Below are 17,393 nucleotides of genomic sequence, written 5' to 3'. Positions count from 1 at the left end.
TGTAAAAAATATAGAAAAATATGACTGGAATAAAAACTAACATATACAGTGTAAAAGTGAATATTGCACAGTTAAGAGAGTTGTGTAATAATAACAAACAAATACATTAACATGCACATTGGATTCTTATCTAATGCTGTTTAATTCATTGTTAACTGACATTTATAAAAGCCATAAATCTATATATGTCCTGCTAAAATACTAGAACCTTAATTTCCCACACTGACAGGTGGTTTTTCCAAGAGAGAACTTAGTGTCTGTTATTTCCGAGGTGCACTTGAAGGCAGCATGAATGTGTCATACTTTACAACCTCAAACTTAATTAATTTAGTTTAAAAAAACATTAAAAACAACTAGAATAATAATACAAATACATAAAAAGGAATAAATAAATAAAGAATAAATCAAATCCTGTGTCGGTTGCCCCCTCCTCCAGCGGAGGCGCCGCGGTTCACGCCCCCTAGCGGCAGCGTCACAGCGGCGCCGGTGGTTCGAGCCCCCGGTCACAGTGGAAGTTGCCTCCGCCGAGAGAAGCGCAGGAAGCGGGTTCGGGACTCGCCACGTTCCGCTGCTTCACACCGGAGACATGAGGCGGAAGGAGAAGCGGCTGCTGCAGTTCACCGGGCTGCTGGTGGCGGCTCTGCTCTTCTTCCCCAACGTGGGGCTGTGGTCTCTGTACCGGGACCGAGTCTTCGACAACTCGGCCGACACGGCGGAGGCTCCCGGAGGATTCCCCCCGATACAGGTAAGGGAAGCTCGGCCGCGACCGGCTCGGTTCTGTCCCCCCTCCCTCCCTCCCTCCTTCCCCAGAATAGTTCCGTGGCCTGTCGGTGCGGAGGCAGAGGTTTTACCCGCTGCGCACTTCCCTGTGTCGGCGTCACCCCAAACACGCACACCGTGGCGTCCCCACCGTGTGTGTGTGTGTGTGTGTGTGTGGGGTTTACAAGATGGACCCTGCTCTGGCACCGTGTCAGCCCGGCAGGTCGGTCGGCTCAGCGGGCAGGATGAGCCGGAGAACCGGGGAGAACCGGGGAGAGAACCGGGGAGAACCCGGGAGGAGCCCGGGGAGAAAGCCCGGAGGTCCGGGAGGCAGCGAAGTTACAACAACACAGAGTCCAGGAAGTTGGTACACGTGAAGAAAACACTCACACACACACATACTCATTCAATACAACACGACACACATACTCATTCAATACACATACATACACAACACACACACACACACACACACATACTCATTCAATACACATACACAGACACACACACACACACACACACACACATACTCATTCAATACACATACACAGACACACACACACACACACATACTCATTCAATACACACACACATACACAGACACACACACACACACATACTCATTCAATACACATACACAGACACACACACACACACACACACATACTCATTCAATACACACACACACACATACTCACATACACACATACTCATACTACACACACACACAAACTGCCATACAACACGTATACACACACACACACTCACTCACATACTCATTCAATACACACCACACACACATACTCACAAACACATACTCATTCAATACACATACTCATACTACACACACACTCACATACACACACACTCATATATACACACACACACTCACATATATACACACACTCATATATACACACACACACTCACATACACACATACTCATTCAATACACATACCTATACTCATAACACACACACACACACATCTCATATACACACGGCCATACAACACACACTCACACAAACACACACTCACATATACACACACACACACACACTCTCTCTCATACACACACACTGTCATATAACACGTATACACACACTACACACACAGAGTTGTAAAGGGCCAGGGTCTGTGTGTTCACTCTGTCACTGGCTCAGTGTAACACAACATCAGACTCACACTGTTCCTGCTGGAAACCACCATGTGGTCCACTGTGTTTACAAACTGGAACTACTGGTTGTTTTCACCATCAGTTACTTTACTGGTTGAGTTTATACGATGTTTACGATGTCGTAGCTTTGACGCAGAAGCATGAATCAAACTTTATTCTGATGCTAATTCCACTTTGTGTCCTTCGCAAACTTAAAGGACCAATTAAAGAAAATGCCACCGTGACACAGGTTCATGTCAGCAAGGTGTAACAGGGCGGGATGCTACCTGTTGCCATAACAACCCAGCTCTTTGTCATCTATGGATGATTCACGGTGATGAGATGTTTGTTCGTTAGGTGTTTGCAGGTTGTTGCTCTTTTGTCTGGATCATGGGATGTGGTAACGAGGATTAAATGTGAACAAGCAGGTTTGTGAAACTTAACTTGTCCTTCTGGGATAATTAATTAATTAACCAACTTTAGGTCTAATCAACAATAAAAACAACTTGTTATGTACATATTTCCTTTTTTTATTTTTCATCATTTATACTTTTTATGTTTTGAGTTTCTCCAAATAGATTTTTCAACGTTTTTGTCAAGTTGTGAAACCTGCTTTCCAAGTTGTGATTCTACGTCTTAAACCGGATTTAAATAAGAACACCGGTGACTCATCTCCTCAAAATAACTCATTCATAATAATACATGCGTTCCCGCCCCTTGTGTCATTGAGGTGGAAGGTGTTTGGTTGAAGGAATGAAGTTGCACCTGTTTATTTTCCATTTGTCTGATAAGCAGACGTAATATTCTTGTACTTGAAGGTTGTAATAACATTTATAGATTCAGGGAAAAGCTTAATAACTTCTGGTTTTTAAGATCTGTTTTCTGTTTGAGGGAAACCGGATCCTTTTCACGTGGCTTGGATTGAATCATCGATGCAGCGTAAAAAAACAGACAGACAGAAAAGATGAGCTGCAGAAGTTTATGTTGGACAAGTTGTGTTGGTTCACATAGAAATCTGAAGTGAAACGGACCTTATTAGGGAAACAATAGCCGCCCTCTCTTATTCTAATGAGGGACAACCTGCTGAATGGAGGCTTTCATGGATGCTATGTGTGTGGAATGATGTTCGGTCTTTAGCGGGGACTGAGTTCACTCTCACTGTGAGTCCACGTGCACAGTTTCTTCTGGAAACAGTTATTTTCATGATCAGTTAGTTGTTTCATGTATTAAAGCTTTAGCCGCTGTTATCTGCAGCTAATGCTAATTCTCTGGCAGTGATAAACTTTGCACACATTTCCTCTGAGGACCTTATTTCACTGCTGAAGTTTGGATTTGAGGACAAGAAAAGCTACAAATGGGACTGAGGGACATTTACAAGACTGGGGAATCCTGTGTGATAGTCGAGAGCGGTTTGATCAGAGACACACTGATTCGACAAGTGATGCCAACTTTCTCTGGTAATGAAGGAGGTGGAGTGGAGGAAAAAAAACGTTCATAACAAGATGTAGAAGCCGTCTAACGAGGTGAGAATCAGATCCTTCAGCTAAAAGAAGTGGTTCTGGTCAAAAGCTACAACTTTTCTCATGTGACATCAGCTCAAGACATTTTTCTCACCATATGAAATCAGCCAAACAACAACAGTAAGTGACACGTCGAGGAAAACATCTTCCCTGTGGTGATAATCCTGAAACATGATGCAGTGATAAGACATATCCAATTTGTCGAGCTTACAGAGCAGATGATCGAGGATGAGTTTGTTTTTTAGCTGTAGCTTGTTCTCCAGAGGAATCACGCCTGGACCCTTCGATGAACTGTTCTGGATTTGACGCAGCCATCTGTGTGACTCACCGTTGTCATGATCGATGATGTCAAAGATCCCCAAACCCTCCTGCTACAGATTGCCGTTCGTCTATTTATTCAAAATCTATTAATATTGAACACGTCGCACGTCCAAATTCGTCACCGCACTTCCTCGGGGGCCCCTGGCAAACACGCCTGCCAAGTTTGATGTAGACGGCGTGAACAGTTCTGAGATCGTGTCGAGTGACTCATAACGTGGTGATTGAACAAAGCAGCCACACGGTCTGTTTCTGATACACACAGGTGACAAGTAGAAGGAGAACCCCTGAATACATGAGTCGAAACACAACAATTGTTATCTACCCCTCCTCCCAGGGTGTGTACGAGGGGTCGCTGATGTAAATGTAGATAATATCAATCATACATCGTGTTTTACCAGCTTCGTATCCCTGGGAAATGCATCTGTACTTTCTGCACCTCAGGGTTTGTAGAAGTCAGAATCGTTAGTGGGCAAATAGAACGTGTGACTTACATCGTTTTTACTTTAACAATGATCTAGTAATCAAGTAATCCCGACCAATCCACAACTTCATTACAACAACCTTCTCCTGATCTGAGTCACCGTGTGGAGGTCGTCGGTAGAGAAACCTGTTGACTGTGGAAAATACAAATTTGAAACCCATTGGCCCTGAATGTAAAACAGTCCATGTCTGCAGAGATGTCAAATATTAATGATGTTGTCTGGTAGCAGGTACGACTGTGCTCTCACCTCCATCACATCCTCCACAGGAGGCTTGTTCATACATAGACTTCCTCAGACTGGAACTGTCCCAGAGGCTTGTACCTGAGACACCTTATCATGGTTTTTCCCTGTAATTTGTCACGCACGTGTCTAAATGCAGAACTCACCCTGACCACAGCACAAGTGTCTCCGAGGCGTTGACCTCACCACTGTGTTATTACCATCGGATCCCGCAGCTACAAGTTGCTCGAGCAGTAATCATATGCCCGTGCATATGGCGCCTGAATGACTATTTCATGCTGCTCAAGGAAACATGAGTTGCCTCAGAGCCTCCCGACTGTGACAGTGACAGAAAGGTAATTTTCACATTCCCCCTTCTCTTGTGAAGGATGCCTGTTGAAGCGAAGGTGGCTTAGCTTCCTCTTGCCTGCTCCAGCAGCTCAGGTTAAGTTGAGGTTAGACGAGATGAGAGCAGCGGGTAGAATTTAAAAAGTGGCCACAAGAGTTTGACCTGATGTCTGCTGCACTTTCTGACTGAGACAAACGCACGTCCAGACCAACGCCTGGCAGACTGGTGGCAATGCATTTTACACTGACTTGCCAAAAACGTTAAATTTTACATCCAATTTCAGTTGACCAGGCATTTTAGCCTTTATCTTGTCTCAGACCTTTAAAAAAAAATGTTTAAAGAGACACATGATTGCTCATATTCAGGCTCAAAGTTTAAATTTGGATCATTATTTCAAAGTGTTCATGCTCTAATGTTCCGAAACACATCTCTTCCATCAGTCTGTCCTTGGTTTGAGCTCCTGTCTCTTTCAGGGCCCCGTCCTGATGAAGCCCTGATAAAGGGACGGTTTCTGATGCTGGTGAGTTGGAAGCTTGACCCGGACTATTGACGAGCTGTTTCAGGAACGTCAGTGTGTTCTGTGGGGGTGAGGAGCTCCATGTGACGTCTGGACTTTGGCCTTTTACAACTTTGCAGAACTTTCACAAAGATCTCCTCAGATAAATACAGGAATTAGAGATGCATTGTTGTTTTTCTGTTTCTCAGCCACTCAACGTGTTTCCTCGTACTTGCTGGTAAAAGGATCTCAGTCTCTTACTCTCTTTTATCTTATTTGAGACGTGCTGCTTGTGCTCGTTTTTGCCACAACTCAAACAATCCTGAGCAGTTTAATGTGGTTCAGACCGAGTGTAGATCAGACTACATACAGTCATATCAGGATGTAGTTTTTATGTGTTTCCAGGCTTTATTTTCAGGGGGCCTTCTTGCTGGTGGCTTTTCCTCTGGATGTAATCAGCTGTGGTACAAAGTCCAGAAGATAAGGTTTGCTCTTGAAAGGAAAGTTGGCTGAGATTCATGGCCGTGTCACAGAGAAATGAGAATCATACAGGCCTCTGTACGCTCGAGGCTACATTTATGAGCCACACACTGTAGGCTGGATTACTGTTCATTCATCACTCCAGGACCTTGTGCATTTCGCCTCTGACACGTGTACAGTACACACCCCCGCCCCCCGACACACACACACACACACACTTGCATATACTCTTTTTAGAGGCAGTAAAAGGTCAGTCAGCCACCGTCCAGTCTTATTAATGAGCAGACCTCAAAGTAAACAAGGACGTCTATGTAGAACATCTCAGTACAAGGAGAAATCCCAGCTGAGAAATATTGCAAGAACTTCCTTTTTTAATTAATCTTTTTATTTTTGCTTCAGAAGCTGCAGATTTCCGGCCGAATTATTACTCCAGAACAAACAGTTTTTCCAAATAAATCCCCCCAGTGCTCCAGTGTGATTTTGAAATCCCCTGCTGTCGGCTTGTGATGAATTCCTCCCCCACAGTCACAATGCAAATCAGATATTGGTTTAACCCCTCTGCCCTGCAGGCCTCCGGGGGACTTATACAAAACATTGTCTGACCCTAACCCTATAATGAGGCTGCAGAGGAATGATTGGACCCAATGAAATCGTCTACTGGAGTAATTTAGTTAGTGGCCTCCCTCTGCACATTACCTGTTTAACAAATACTACTTTTGGAATGAATGGTTTCTTCTATCACAGTTTCGTCTGCAGGGGAATGTGTAGAGGAAACGGGGTTGACATGTTTCTCCACAACTAAAATTCCAGGAACTGGGCCAAACTCGACTTATAGAGTCATCTGAATGTCCCCGTTTCTGACATCTCGGTACAATCGTCTCCGAGGCCCGGTCCCTGCTTCTCCTCCGCGCTCCGGCAGAGTCGAACTGTTTGACCCGCAGCTCCCTGTCTGTTGAATAAGACCTTAGCCCGTGGTTCTGTGAAGAATCTCTCCTTTCTGCTCTATTGACATCATGTGGGAGACAGGCAATGATGTTACATGCCAATAGCAGGCGGTGATTTCAGAGCGCTCCGGGAGGCTCAAGGCTGCACCTACGGGAAGCGTGAATCCAAAGTGCACAGAAACAAAATTGAAGTTGAATGGATTTCGGCTGCCCTCACATTGCACCACGCATGCACGAGGATTTCAAAAAGAAAATCGAGCCTCCTTCAGGCACGTTTGTGGAGAGTAATATCGAGCTGCACCGAATTTCTTCATATGACTGCAAACCAGTGTGGGAAATGGAGGCCCTCCTGCAATTAAGGAAATTGCATCAGCTCGGTGAGTCCTGTGAGGTTAAGAGCAATTAGAGCGGCTCTGGAAGTGGGATTAAGACAGTTTAACATGGTTCATGATAAGTTGCGAGAGTATATTAGAGTTTATGACTCTGCACACTGCTCGGTTAATTTTTGTATTAAAAAAAGTCTTCTCTGCAAGGACGTATGAGGACTGCAGCAGGAGATTGTGCAGGTCAGACGTTTCCCTAACATTCAGGTGAGGGGGGGGGTGTCTGGGTAGATCATGCAACAGTTCATATTTGAAAACAGCGAGAAGCTATATAAGAGCAACACCTTGCTGAGAACAAGAAGGGAGGGGTGTGGCCCACGGAGCTTGTTTCGGTCTGTTTGTGCCAGATGGCAGTTATAACCTTTAACATGAGATTGTGCCACAATAAGGTTATTTAGAAAGAAAGAGAACAAACCGTCCTGCCCGGAGATCTGGTGCTGGAGAGAAAAGCTGTTAATGTCAGTACCTGATGTACCTCACTGAGCTGTGAGCCAGCTGTGCTGTTGGACCGGGGAATGAGATCTTATCGGTAACGTGTTAAGCCCCTGGAAACGAGGGAGACTGAGGGGTGAAAGTCATTTGCAAAGACAAGTGGAGTTACTTGCTGCAGACTTAAGTCGCTGCACTTTATCACTCGGAGCTGAGAAGGAGAGGGAGGACGGGAGGGGATGCAACACCTCAGGAGAAGGAGGCAGCCTGAGCAGGAAAAAGAGGTTTTTGTTCACGGGCAAACTTTTTTTCTGGGGGGGTCGAGCGTTTCCTCCCCAAGGTTCCTCGCACAAGGCAGACGTTGAGTCGCCGCTGGCTGCGGCACAGGCCGAGCGCATGCAGGAGCTGCTCTGTATGCCTGTCAGGGATCCGCTGCCCCAGATCAGTGCGAGGAGCCAAATGAGGGACAGGTGCAGCAGACAGCCTGTGGATACGGAGCGAGGAGTCAGGCTTTTAATTACAGCCACGTGGGCTATGGAGCTGCTTTTTTTAATGTTCAGATGATTAAACTAATCCCTGGAGGCTAATTTAAGGCCAGCTCTGTGCTTTATGGTGCTGAGCCTCACAAAGAATAAGATGCACTTGAGTGTTGTGTGTTAAGTATTTGCTGCATAAATCTGCCTCAGTACACAGTCATACTGACCTGGGGTCAGCTTTGCACATTTCTTGGCTCCAGGCTAAATCTGTACATGTACAAACTCTGAAACTCTCTTAATTTAGACCTGTATTTGCATTATTCTGCAATGTTCAGGTCTAATAGAGTCGTGATGTATCCTCATCATTACCCAACATAGAAACACAGGAGTGATGATTATATGGATCTTTATTAGTCATCGGGGGCACATCAACAATTTTATACTTGAAAATCAGTCAGAGGAAACCAGTCCCCACACTTCACATGGCTTAATAAACCAGTCCACTTATAGGGAGGGGTTTGAGCCAATCCCAGCTGATAATGGGCAGGAGTAGGGGTACATTCTGGACCAGTTGCCGGTCTGTTGAAGGGATGACATGTAGACCCTGTTCAGACCTGGTATCAACATCCGTCCTGAGTGGTTCCATCACAAGTTCAGGTCTGAAGGCACATACATGCGTCCTCGAGGCATCCTGAGATCCAGATGCATGGGCCATGGAGCTGGACCCAAGTTTGTGTTGAGAGAATCACAATAACTTAGAATTTGACGGTCTGGAGGAGGGAAAGGACAGTAACATATGTGTGTTAAATGTGCTCTCATATAAATCTAATTGTGGTTAGTTAATGTGCAGTAGTAACCAGGTTGATGGCGTCCATTTTGACTGTGTTTCTGTCCGGTGCTTGTCACAACGTACAGAAGATCTTTGCCCTGCTTATGAGGTTTGCTCTCTGAACCCTGCCCTGACCTTCGCCCTCCTCTTCATCGACTGCCGATAATCTAGATGAAGCAGGAATTAAAACTCACCCACTGCTAACTGCGTATTTAATGTCACTGTTACTCATCAGCTGGATTCCTGAACTGTGAAATGTTGCAGTTTAAACTCTCATTATCCAGAGTCAGTGGAACCGTTGGCTGGTAAATGGACCCGAGCTTCTTCTCTCACAGTTCAGCTTGTCCCTGCTCTGTTCACTAACTCGATGTTGTTGTTGTTGGCTGGAAGAATGTGTTTCCTTCTCCGTGGCGTTGGTGAATGCTTGACCGCAGCACCTGACCTATGATGACTTTATTAAAGGAAATGCACCAGTGTAGTTTTTCTGGAGAGATTTCTTTTCTTCCAGCCGAGCACTTTGATGCAAGAAGTGTGTTATTTCATGTAGCTGGTGAGTCGGCGGCATTTAAAGGCAGTCATGCTGTGGGCTTTGTGCATATGAGATAAAAGCTCTGTGTGCGTGTTCAATAGACAATGCAACATTTTCCCCACAGCGCCTGCCTGGCTGCACGCAGCAGTAAAGATCAGGTGATAAGTGGACCGCAGTCCCTTCACAGAAATGACATTTAAATCGTCCCGAGCATCATGGGAAAACAGGCCCAGTGTCCAGTGTTTGAGCAGATGAACCATTTAACCAGAGGCGTGTTGCTGCTGCTGTGTCCCCCCCCCCCCCCCACCCCCGAGAGCTGGGATGTGTTCAAGTGCTCCTCAGTAATGTCGTGCTTCTCTTTTCTGGGCAGCAAGAAGCCCTGAACCCTCAGTGTGGACGGGAAATCGGTTTTTTCATGTTTATGGATTCAGAAAAAGGAGATTTTCTGCTGGAGAAACGCACTTGGCTCATTTAGACCTTTCTATTGGCCTCATTAAAGGATGTCCTGTATAAGTTCTTATAAAATCTCCATGAAAAATCCTCGGCACAGATAAAGTCCTGCTGTGGCAGCAGCATAGTGATGATAAGAAAAACTTCCCGGCAGTGTCTCATAATGAGAGTTAAAACTAAATCAGCCCAAAACTCTTATCAGTTTTTCAGTCGACGAGGAATCAATCCATCAATCAACGGCTTTCTAAGTTTTCATAATGATTTATGTTTTTATCATTTAATTGGTAAACATACAGAACAGAACAGGTCTTGATGTGTTTATACTTTAAATACATCTCATTTTATCACAGTTTTCAGAACAAGCAGGATAAAGATGACACATCGGATTAGAAACTTTGCATCATCTCTGTTGTTTTAATCTAAAAAAGTAATATTGATAAATGTTTGAACAGTTTCTGCGCCATTTAGCAAGAACCATAACCAGGTGAGGAGTTACTGTCCTGAACCACTGGAGCTTAAACCTGTTAGACCACAGAAACCAGTACATGTGAAAATATTACATCTATTGGATGATTTTTTTGATTAAGCAAAACTCGATCGATTGGAATAAAACCATTAATGAAGCAGTTATAATAAATAACTCCTGGATCAGCTGAAACAAGGTGCTGCAGCAGGTTACCTATGATAATATTTGTAAACCTTTCCTCCCTCTCCGTTAGGCCACCGCCCCCCCGCTCCCATGTGAGGTGTGACGACTTTGTTTCACGTTTTGACAGATAGCGGCGCGGTAGACGTTTCCCCCGCGGTTCACAGAGCTTCAGAGGACGAGGTTTGAACCGAGGCGGTCGGCCCCGTTTTTCCCCGTCTTTAAAAACTCAGTCTGCAGCAGCTCCTCTGAACAGCTGTTTGATGATTGACGCGGCGTCTCGGGGAAGAAATTGCTGCATTTTTTGCTCTGCTAGACCGAAGCGTTCCTCACCGAGCTGCTCGCAGGGACAGCAGGTGATGTCACTGTTTGTGATGCTTTGATCATTACAAACACACACACAGACACACACATGCATGCAGACACACACACACCATCCCGGAGGCCTGTCTTCATCTGGAATGACAGTTGGAAATGTACTCTTTCTTCCTCTTTAAGATATTTTCGTTGATGGTGATTACGGATGTAAAACAGTCTTTGAAACCACGAGCTGTGGGAGTGAGAAGATATAAATAACCTCAAGACTTATTTATACAGAAATAGTAGATATCTTTCAGAATGCCAACGTGTGACTGACACGGCAATAATTTACTTCCTCAGATGTCGTAGAATCTGCAGTGTCATCGGGTTTCTGACGGCAACACTTCAAACTTTGGAAATAGTCAAAGCAACAGAAACAAAAGACCTCACAATGGAGTCCTCTCACATCCAGACTTCACCCTGTGGGAAGAGGGTCACTCCGTGTTTTCAGACCTTTGTGCCGCTGGTGATTTGGTGGAGGTCGGAGAAGCGGTGAAGAGCTCAGTGATGTTTTTCGGAGGCTGTGCACACACTTTCTATCAACTGCTTCTTTTCTGAGCCGTGGGGCTGCTTTATCACACTGTGCAGTAAAACCGTGTCGTGCTCTTTTTGGACAAACAAAAAATATTGAAGTTCCAAAAAGCAAAAGTTCAACCAACAGACTCCCCCAAAAAAGGCATTTTTCAAAACTTTATATAGCAATAAAAAGCCAATATCTCTCTCCAGTACTGAGCAGAAACGATAAACTCTAATCTGATCTATACTTCTTTAAAGATTTAGCACCAGGGCCCGTGTATTACCTGGTTTCACGACCCATCCCTAAATGGAGGTCCTGTAGATTTGATTTGTGCGGCAGAATCAATTATATATGACACTGGAAAACCCTTCAGAGCCACAGGACATTTGTGAACGTGTCAGCAGTTTTCCAACAGATAAACTGTTTGAACTGTTTGAATTTGAGTCTATAAATCTTCTGACAATAAGTACAAATACTGATTGCTTGTACTGGAAATCTAAAGTGACATTTGAACTCTGGATCGTTGGCTGAATTAAGTCTGTGTTTGATGTTTACCAAAGCAGCCATGGAGCCAATTCCCAAATTGGAAGATGCTGGAATCATTTTTTTATTTCCAGAATCTGCCGAATAGAGTTATGTTGCATTTTATTTTGAGCCCCACAAACAAAATCCCCCCCCCTTTGCCCATTACATCTGAACAGGAGCATAAATCTCACGGACGCCGTCTCAGTAGAACTGTAACGATCCGCACGACTGGATACCAGAGGAGGTAATTGAGTAAATATGAACGGACCCTTAAATGGATGTGACTTCTTCTGGTATCTCCCTCTTGGATCAGATGAGTCACGTCTGCTTCTATTGTCGAGTCTTCTGCAGCTGCAGTGAACTGGTGCGTGTCATTAGTCTGTGTTCTCAGCATTGATACGAGGCAGCGGGCGGAGAAAAGGTGGTGGATTTACAACATGTTACAACATTGTGAACCAGTTCTCAGAGCTCTGCCCACTTTGTTTCACATTACGCTCTGTTATTGGACTGTTGTCTGTTGGACCCCGAGCTTTCATCCTGTGGCCTTATTGTCCCGCTCACTGACAAATGTTGATAATTGCATTCCAGGGGAGCTATAATCGTCTCCCCACTGAACCCATTGATTCGCTCGCCCTAACCAGTGGTGGGAAGGAGCAACGCGCCCTGGGCTCTCTTACTTGGCATGGCACAGTACAGCTTGGCACGGCAAGACGAGCCAGCCACAGGGAGATGTATGGGGGGGAAGCTAGCAGGATTAGGGCCGCCGAGATAACTGATTTGCTGATCATTATGTAAGCCACATCTGTCCTCTGTCCTCGCCGTGGCACCCGGCCTCCCACGCTGAGCACAGCCAAACCCGGCAGCAACATGAAGAGATGAGACCGAGTTGTGCTTGCAGAGTGCAAGCCAGGGGAAAGGGTGAGTGGGTGAGGTGAGGGGGAGGTAAACACACTGCGGGCTGCTCGTCGGCAAAATGCTGGGAAAATCATGGGGTTACCTTGGAAAGTGGTGTTCATATGATGGCAGAAAGGCTGACCAGCCAAGTGCTTTCAATTACAGAACAATCCTACAGAGAGGCCTCACACAGAGAGATAGTTTCCTTGGACCTCGAGCTGCAATTTCCTGTATTGATCCGTCTTTTTTTTTTTGTCTCTAAATGTCAGAAATATATCAAAAATACCCGATGCAGTCTCCCAGAGTCTAAGTGAGTCTGGTTTCACCTTATCGACAGTAATAACATCAAAATAATGATGTAATAAACACACACACACGCAGTGAATCATCACATTTTGAAAAGCAGCAAAGTTGGAAAGTTTGACTATTAAAAGTGAAAGATTATCAAGACTCCAAACGACGTCCTGTGGATTGATTGATGGACGAATGGCAGCAGAAACGTCACAGCAGCTCCTCATTGTTTTATCGCTCCTCCTCAACACGCTGTGCAGTATATTTTTTATATTGCTATCATTTAAAATCTTGGGCCGTCTGCAGCGATGTTCTGTGAACTGCTTCTCACCACTTCATCATTTCAATCGAACACAATTAGGTCTTTGTTGATATGCCAACTCTCCCACATCAGCCAACCAAAGAAGCTTTTCTGCAATAAACGGGTGTTTTAATTGCCTTAATGGATATTAATAGACCTTATTTTCCCTGTGAAGATGCAATTAAATCACATCTCATTTGTAATTGAAAAGGTTAAACAAAAATCTAGTAAACTCTGCAAATAACCATCCATCCATTATCTGTACCACTCATCTTTTGAGCGTTGTGGGGGGCTGGAGCCGATCCCAGTTGACAATGGACGAGAGACAAACAGCCATCTATGCTTATGGACCTAATACCAATCTGCATGTTTTTGGACTGTGGAGAGGAAGCCAGAGAAAGCAGATACAGGGATAACATGCATCTCCAAACAGAAAGACCTCGGCCAAACTGGAAATTCAGCTCGAGTGCACTTTTGTGCCAGACTGCAAATAACCAGAAATTTGTCTCTTGTCTCGCTTGAACTCTCTCGTGGAGGAGTGTTACCGGGAAAGTGTCCTACGAAGAATTAATTGCCTCACTCAAGGATGCTACAGCAGAGCAGTTTGTTTCTATCACTGCACCTTGACCCCACACAGGCCTGGAGGACCGATTCCAGTCCTGCATTAATCCAAGGACCGCGGGGCGATAGGAGAGGTTTGGCTTTTTGCTTGGACAGGACAGTGGACTGCTCAGCATTTAATGGCCACTGCACGGTGTCTCCCTGCTTCCTCTCCCTCAGACATGATAAGGAGCTTATTTGAACAGCACTTTGCTCAGATGGGTTTGGACGGGAGCCAGCGGAGGCTGTGATCATGGCAGCGGCAACACAGCTGTAAATTACCACTGAAGTCCCTTACACATCCATCTCACTGTGCCTCCTATTAAAATGGGATTTTTTAACTTAAATGACGTGGAATAATCCGTCTTAAATTGCCTGTAGGAGGTTAACAACTGCTCTGTCGTAAACATCTGTCCCAGTTTCTGTTGTACCGGAACTTGTCTGACACATAATCTCTAAATTAAAGGAAGCGGGGGGGGGGGGGTTGTTTCTCCTCTTTTGATAGATGCACATTCTTTTCCAAGTTGTTTGTTCGGTAGTCAAAGTATCAGTGGTGTGGAATTAGATTAAGATAAATGTTGTGCTGCTGAACGACGTCTCATAAATCCTGCAGAAACATTTCGCCTTTTGTTCGGCTGGCAAATTGGTGCAGATTTGGCAAGGGCTCGTTGGCATTGATCCTAGTTGATATAAACTCTGACTCACTGTTTTTGTGCAGAGTAAACATCCTGCAAAGAGTGAAACCGTTCAGACAACATGGAAGTCTGCAAATGGCCTTTTTTGTGTCTGTGTGACTGTGCTTCAGTAATCAAGCACAGTTTTGTGCCTGAAGAAGACAGGGAAGCTCCCATCTGTCATGGCCAACGTCCAGTCCTCTGCCTGGCATCTCTGGTGTCGGCAGAGCTGTGGATGATGACGCCTGTCGGGAGATGAGAGACAGTGTGGCCGCCCCCTGCTGGGCTCCTCTTCTAGGGGGGTCTCCGAACCTCAATCCCCACCCAGAGATCCTCAACATCAGCGGTAAAGAGCAGTGCAGCTGGAGCCCCGGAGACGAGCCGAGATTTGAAACCGATCCACAGTCAAAACTCCCCAACTGGCTTTTCTACAACTCAGTACTTCTCTGAAGATTTAAGACAAATACAAAAGCAAACAAGTGAATGAGTTCAACGACGCCGTCTCTGCCAGAAGCCGTTTTCTCAACAGTGTCAAAAGGACATTTGTTTGTTCTCTCGTCCAAGATGTTGCGAGTTTTATTTCTGTGCACTTCATCTCCACTGCCACAGCCACACTAACACGTTTTAGTTTGAAAACTCAGGGGTTGTTTTAGTCTGGATCGGCAGAAACAGTGAACAGCGTTGTAAAAGACGTGTGATTTCTGATCGGGTCGGTCATGACTCAAGTACCAGCAGTGATTGCTCATGTGATATGTGATTTCAGGTGTGTTGTGGATGGAAATTATTACTAATACAGAGCTAAAATGTCAATTTCAGAATGTGATTGTTTTTAGTTTGACTATTTTCCCAGAGAGAGAAGTCTAAACTTTGGGGGATGATGCAGCCGTTTCCCGATGCTCTAGCGTTCTCAAGTTCACATTACCAAACATGGCCATTTGCTGCTGAACCACTTTGCAAGAGATGATGTGATTCACCTTGGAGTTGGATCAACAGCTTGTTGGATCCGGTGGAGGTGTAGGCCGCTGGTACAGCGCACTACTTTTAGAAAGTGGTTACTGTTGGCTCGTGGTTGTGTGCGATGAGCCGGGACAGCCAGGTCAAATTGACTTGTCTGTGAAGTGGCTGAGGAGAGGAGGAGAGGAGGAGAGGAGGAGGTGGAAGAGGAGCAGGGGCTGAGGTAGAGCAGGACAGGTAATTGTGCCTCTGGGGGCTCTTCTCACTCCCAACTACTGTCGACTCTCAGCAGGAGAGGAAACAGAAAAGGGAAGTGTTGACCCAAGGTGGTCGGATTGATCCCCCGCAGAGAATGAATGAGAAGCTCTGTTCTTATCAGACTCTTCTCTGCTGGTGATCCCCCCACTTCAAACAAACAGTGAAGTTGCTGCAGACACATGAATGTTCGTTTTATCATATTTTCTTGCTTTGTATAGAAATACAGTGGATTGTGAAAGGCAAGTGTCAAATGGGCTTTTTCCAAAAAACAACTCAGGATATTTATTTGCCTTTAAATTAAATAAATCAACAAACAAATACATATATAGTTTTAGTGTTGGGTTTGAGGGTTGTGGTACTCGTATGCAGCATGAACATGAACATTGGTCTGCATAAGACAGATTTGAAAAAGAAGTAAAGTAATATCTACGCTTTGTGGGTCCAAAAAAAAGCCACTTATTGACAGATACAAGCCTAAATGCTGAAGGTGGCAGGTAGAGGACAAGAACATATATTAGTCAATGGAGAAAAGGGAAAAAATATCATTACTCAACAGAGAATCTACCTTTTCTCCTTCCTTTCACCAGCACCTAACACGGTTATTCAGGTGTGAAGATATTACCAGTAACTCTAAAATCAAACCTGCTTGTATCTGTGTATGACAGTGTGAGTTCAGGCCTGAATACAGACGTAGAAAAAGCCAAGGACAGCGTTTTGTTCCTCTTTCAAGTCAGGCAGGCCAAATAATGATAAGGTTCCAATGAATGGGAGAAATCAGTAGACGTGCAGGACGCCTCTCTGCAGTGCAGCATGGATAATGAAAGGATGGCAAGGAAACAACAACAACGAGGAGATGGAGAGGGCGGAGGAATTAAACCCAACACCTGTCCCTGTGAAGCACCGAAAACCAAATAGTTTTAAACTCCCAGACAAAGCGTCCTTGTTAGAGGAAGCAAACCTCTCCGACATGTGGATGCTGTATTACTGCGTAATGTCCCTCAACAGCTGCTTAGAGCCTAAACCCGCAGCAGCAGCACCAATCCCACCACTATCTGTCCGAATAGCAAACATAATCTGCTGTTGGGCAGATTAGCAGAAGACCACAGCAGCATGGAAATGAGGTTAGGCAGCCAGCGTTTCAGAGAGGCTCGTCGTAATCGGTAAATCCCTCCATCGAGGTCACCGGGATGAAAACCCATGGACCGGAGACTGACTGGGATTTCAGTTCCCTCCAAAACGTCCTAATTCAGGTGTTTCCTAACGATTCAAGAGTGACAGTGTCCCATTCCTTCCTCAGTATGGTTCAACAGATATTCTGCTTTCACTAGAAGATAAAATCAGTGTTTGCTTTGAGTTTACCATGATAGAGAAACCACATAATCACATTTTAATGACCATGTGCCTGCGTGTAGGTTGCCATCGTACCACAACCAGGGAAATCACTTGTTTCTGATTTAACGTGTCCATGTCCCATCTGCTAACACGGAGGTGGCAGGGCTTATGACCTATACGGCAGCCAGCCACCAGGGGGTGATCCAGATGATTTGGCTT

The 17,393-nt window shown here is 45.1% G+C and overlaps 1 protein-coding gene across 1 annotated transcript in view; it reads left to right on the top strand.

The window, feature by feature from the left end:
- Nucleotides 1-475: 475 nt before the first annotated feature.
- Nucleotides 476-17,393, top strand: part of LOC118122326 (polypeptide N-acetylgalactosaminyltransferase 10) — a 68,279-nt gene continuing 51,361 nt past the window's right edge. The window contains exon 1 of the mRNA XM_047343556.1: nucleotides 476-745. Within this exon, the coding sequence (XP_047199512.1) occupies nucleotides 587-745 (159 nt within the window). The 5' untranslated portion in view covers nucleotides 476-586. The remainder of the gene's footprint in view (nucleotides 746-17,393) is intronic.

The sequence above is a fragment of the Hippoglossus stenolepis genome, chromosome 15 (assembly GCF_022539355.2).
Source record: "Hippoglossus stenolepis isolate QCI-W04-F060 chromosome 15, HSTE1.2, whole genome shotgun sequence".
NCBI classification, from domain to species: Eukaryota; Metazoa; Chordata; class Actinopteri; order Pleuronectiformes; family Pleuronectidae; genus Hippoglossus; species Hippoglossus stenolepis.
Note: the sequence above shows the minus strand (reverse complement) of the source record. Positions and strands in the feature narration are given on the sequence as shown.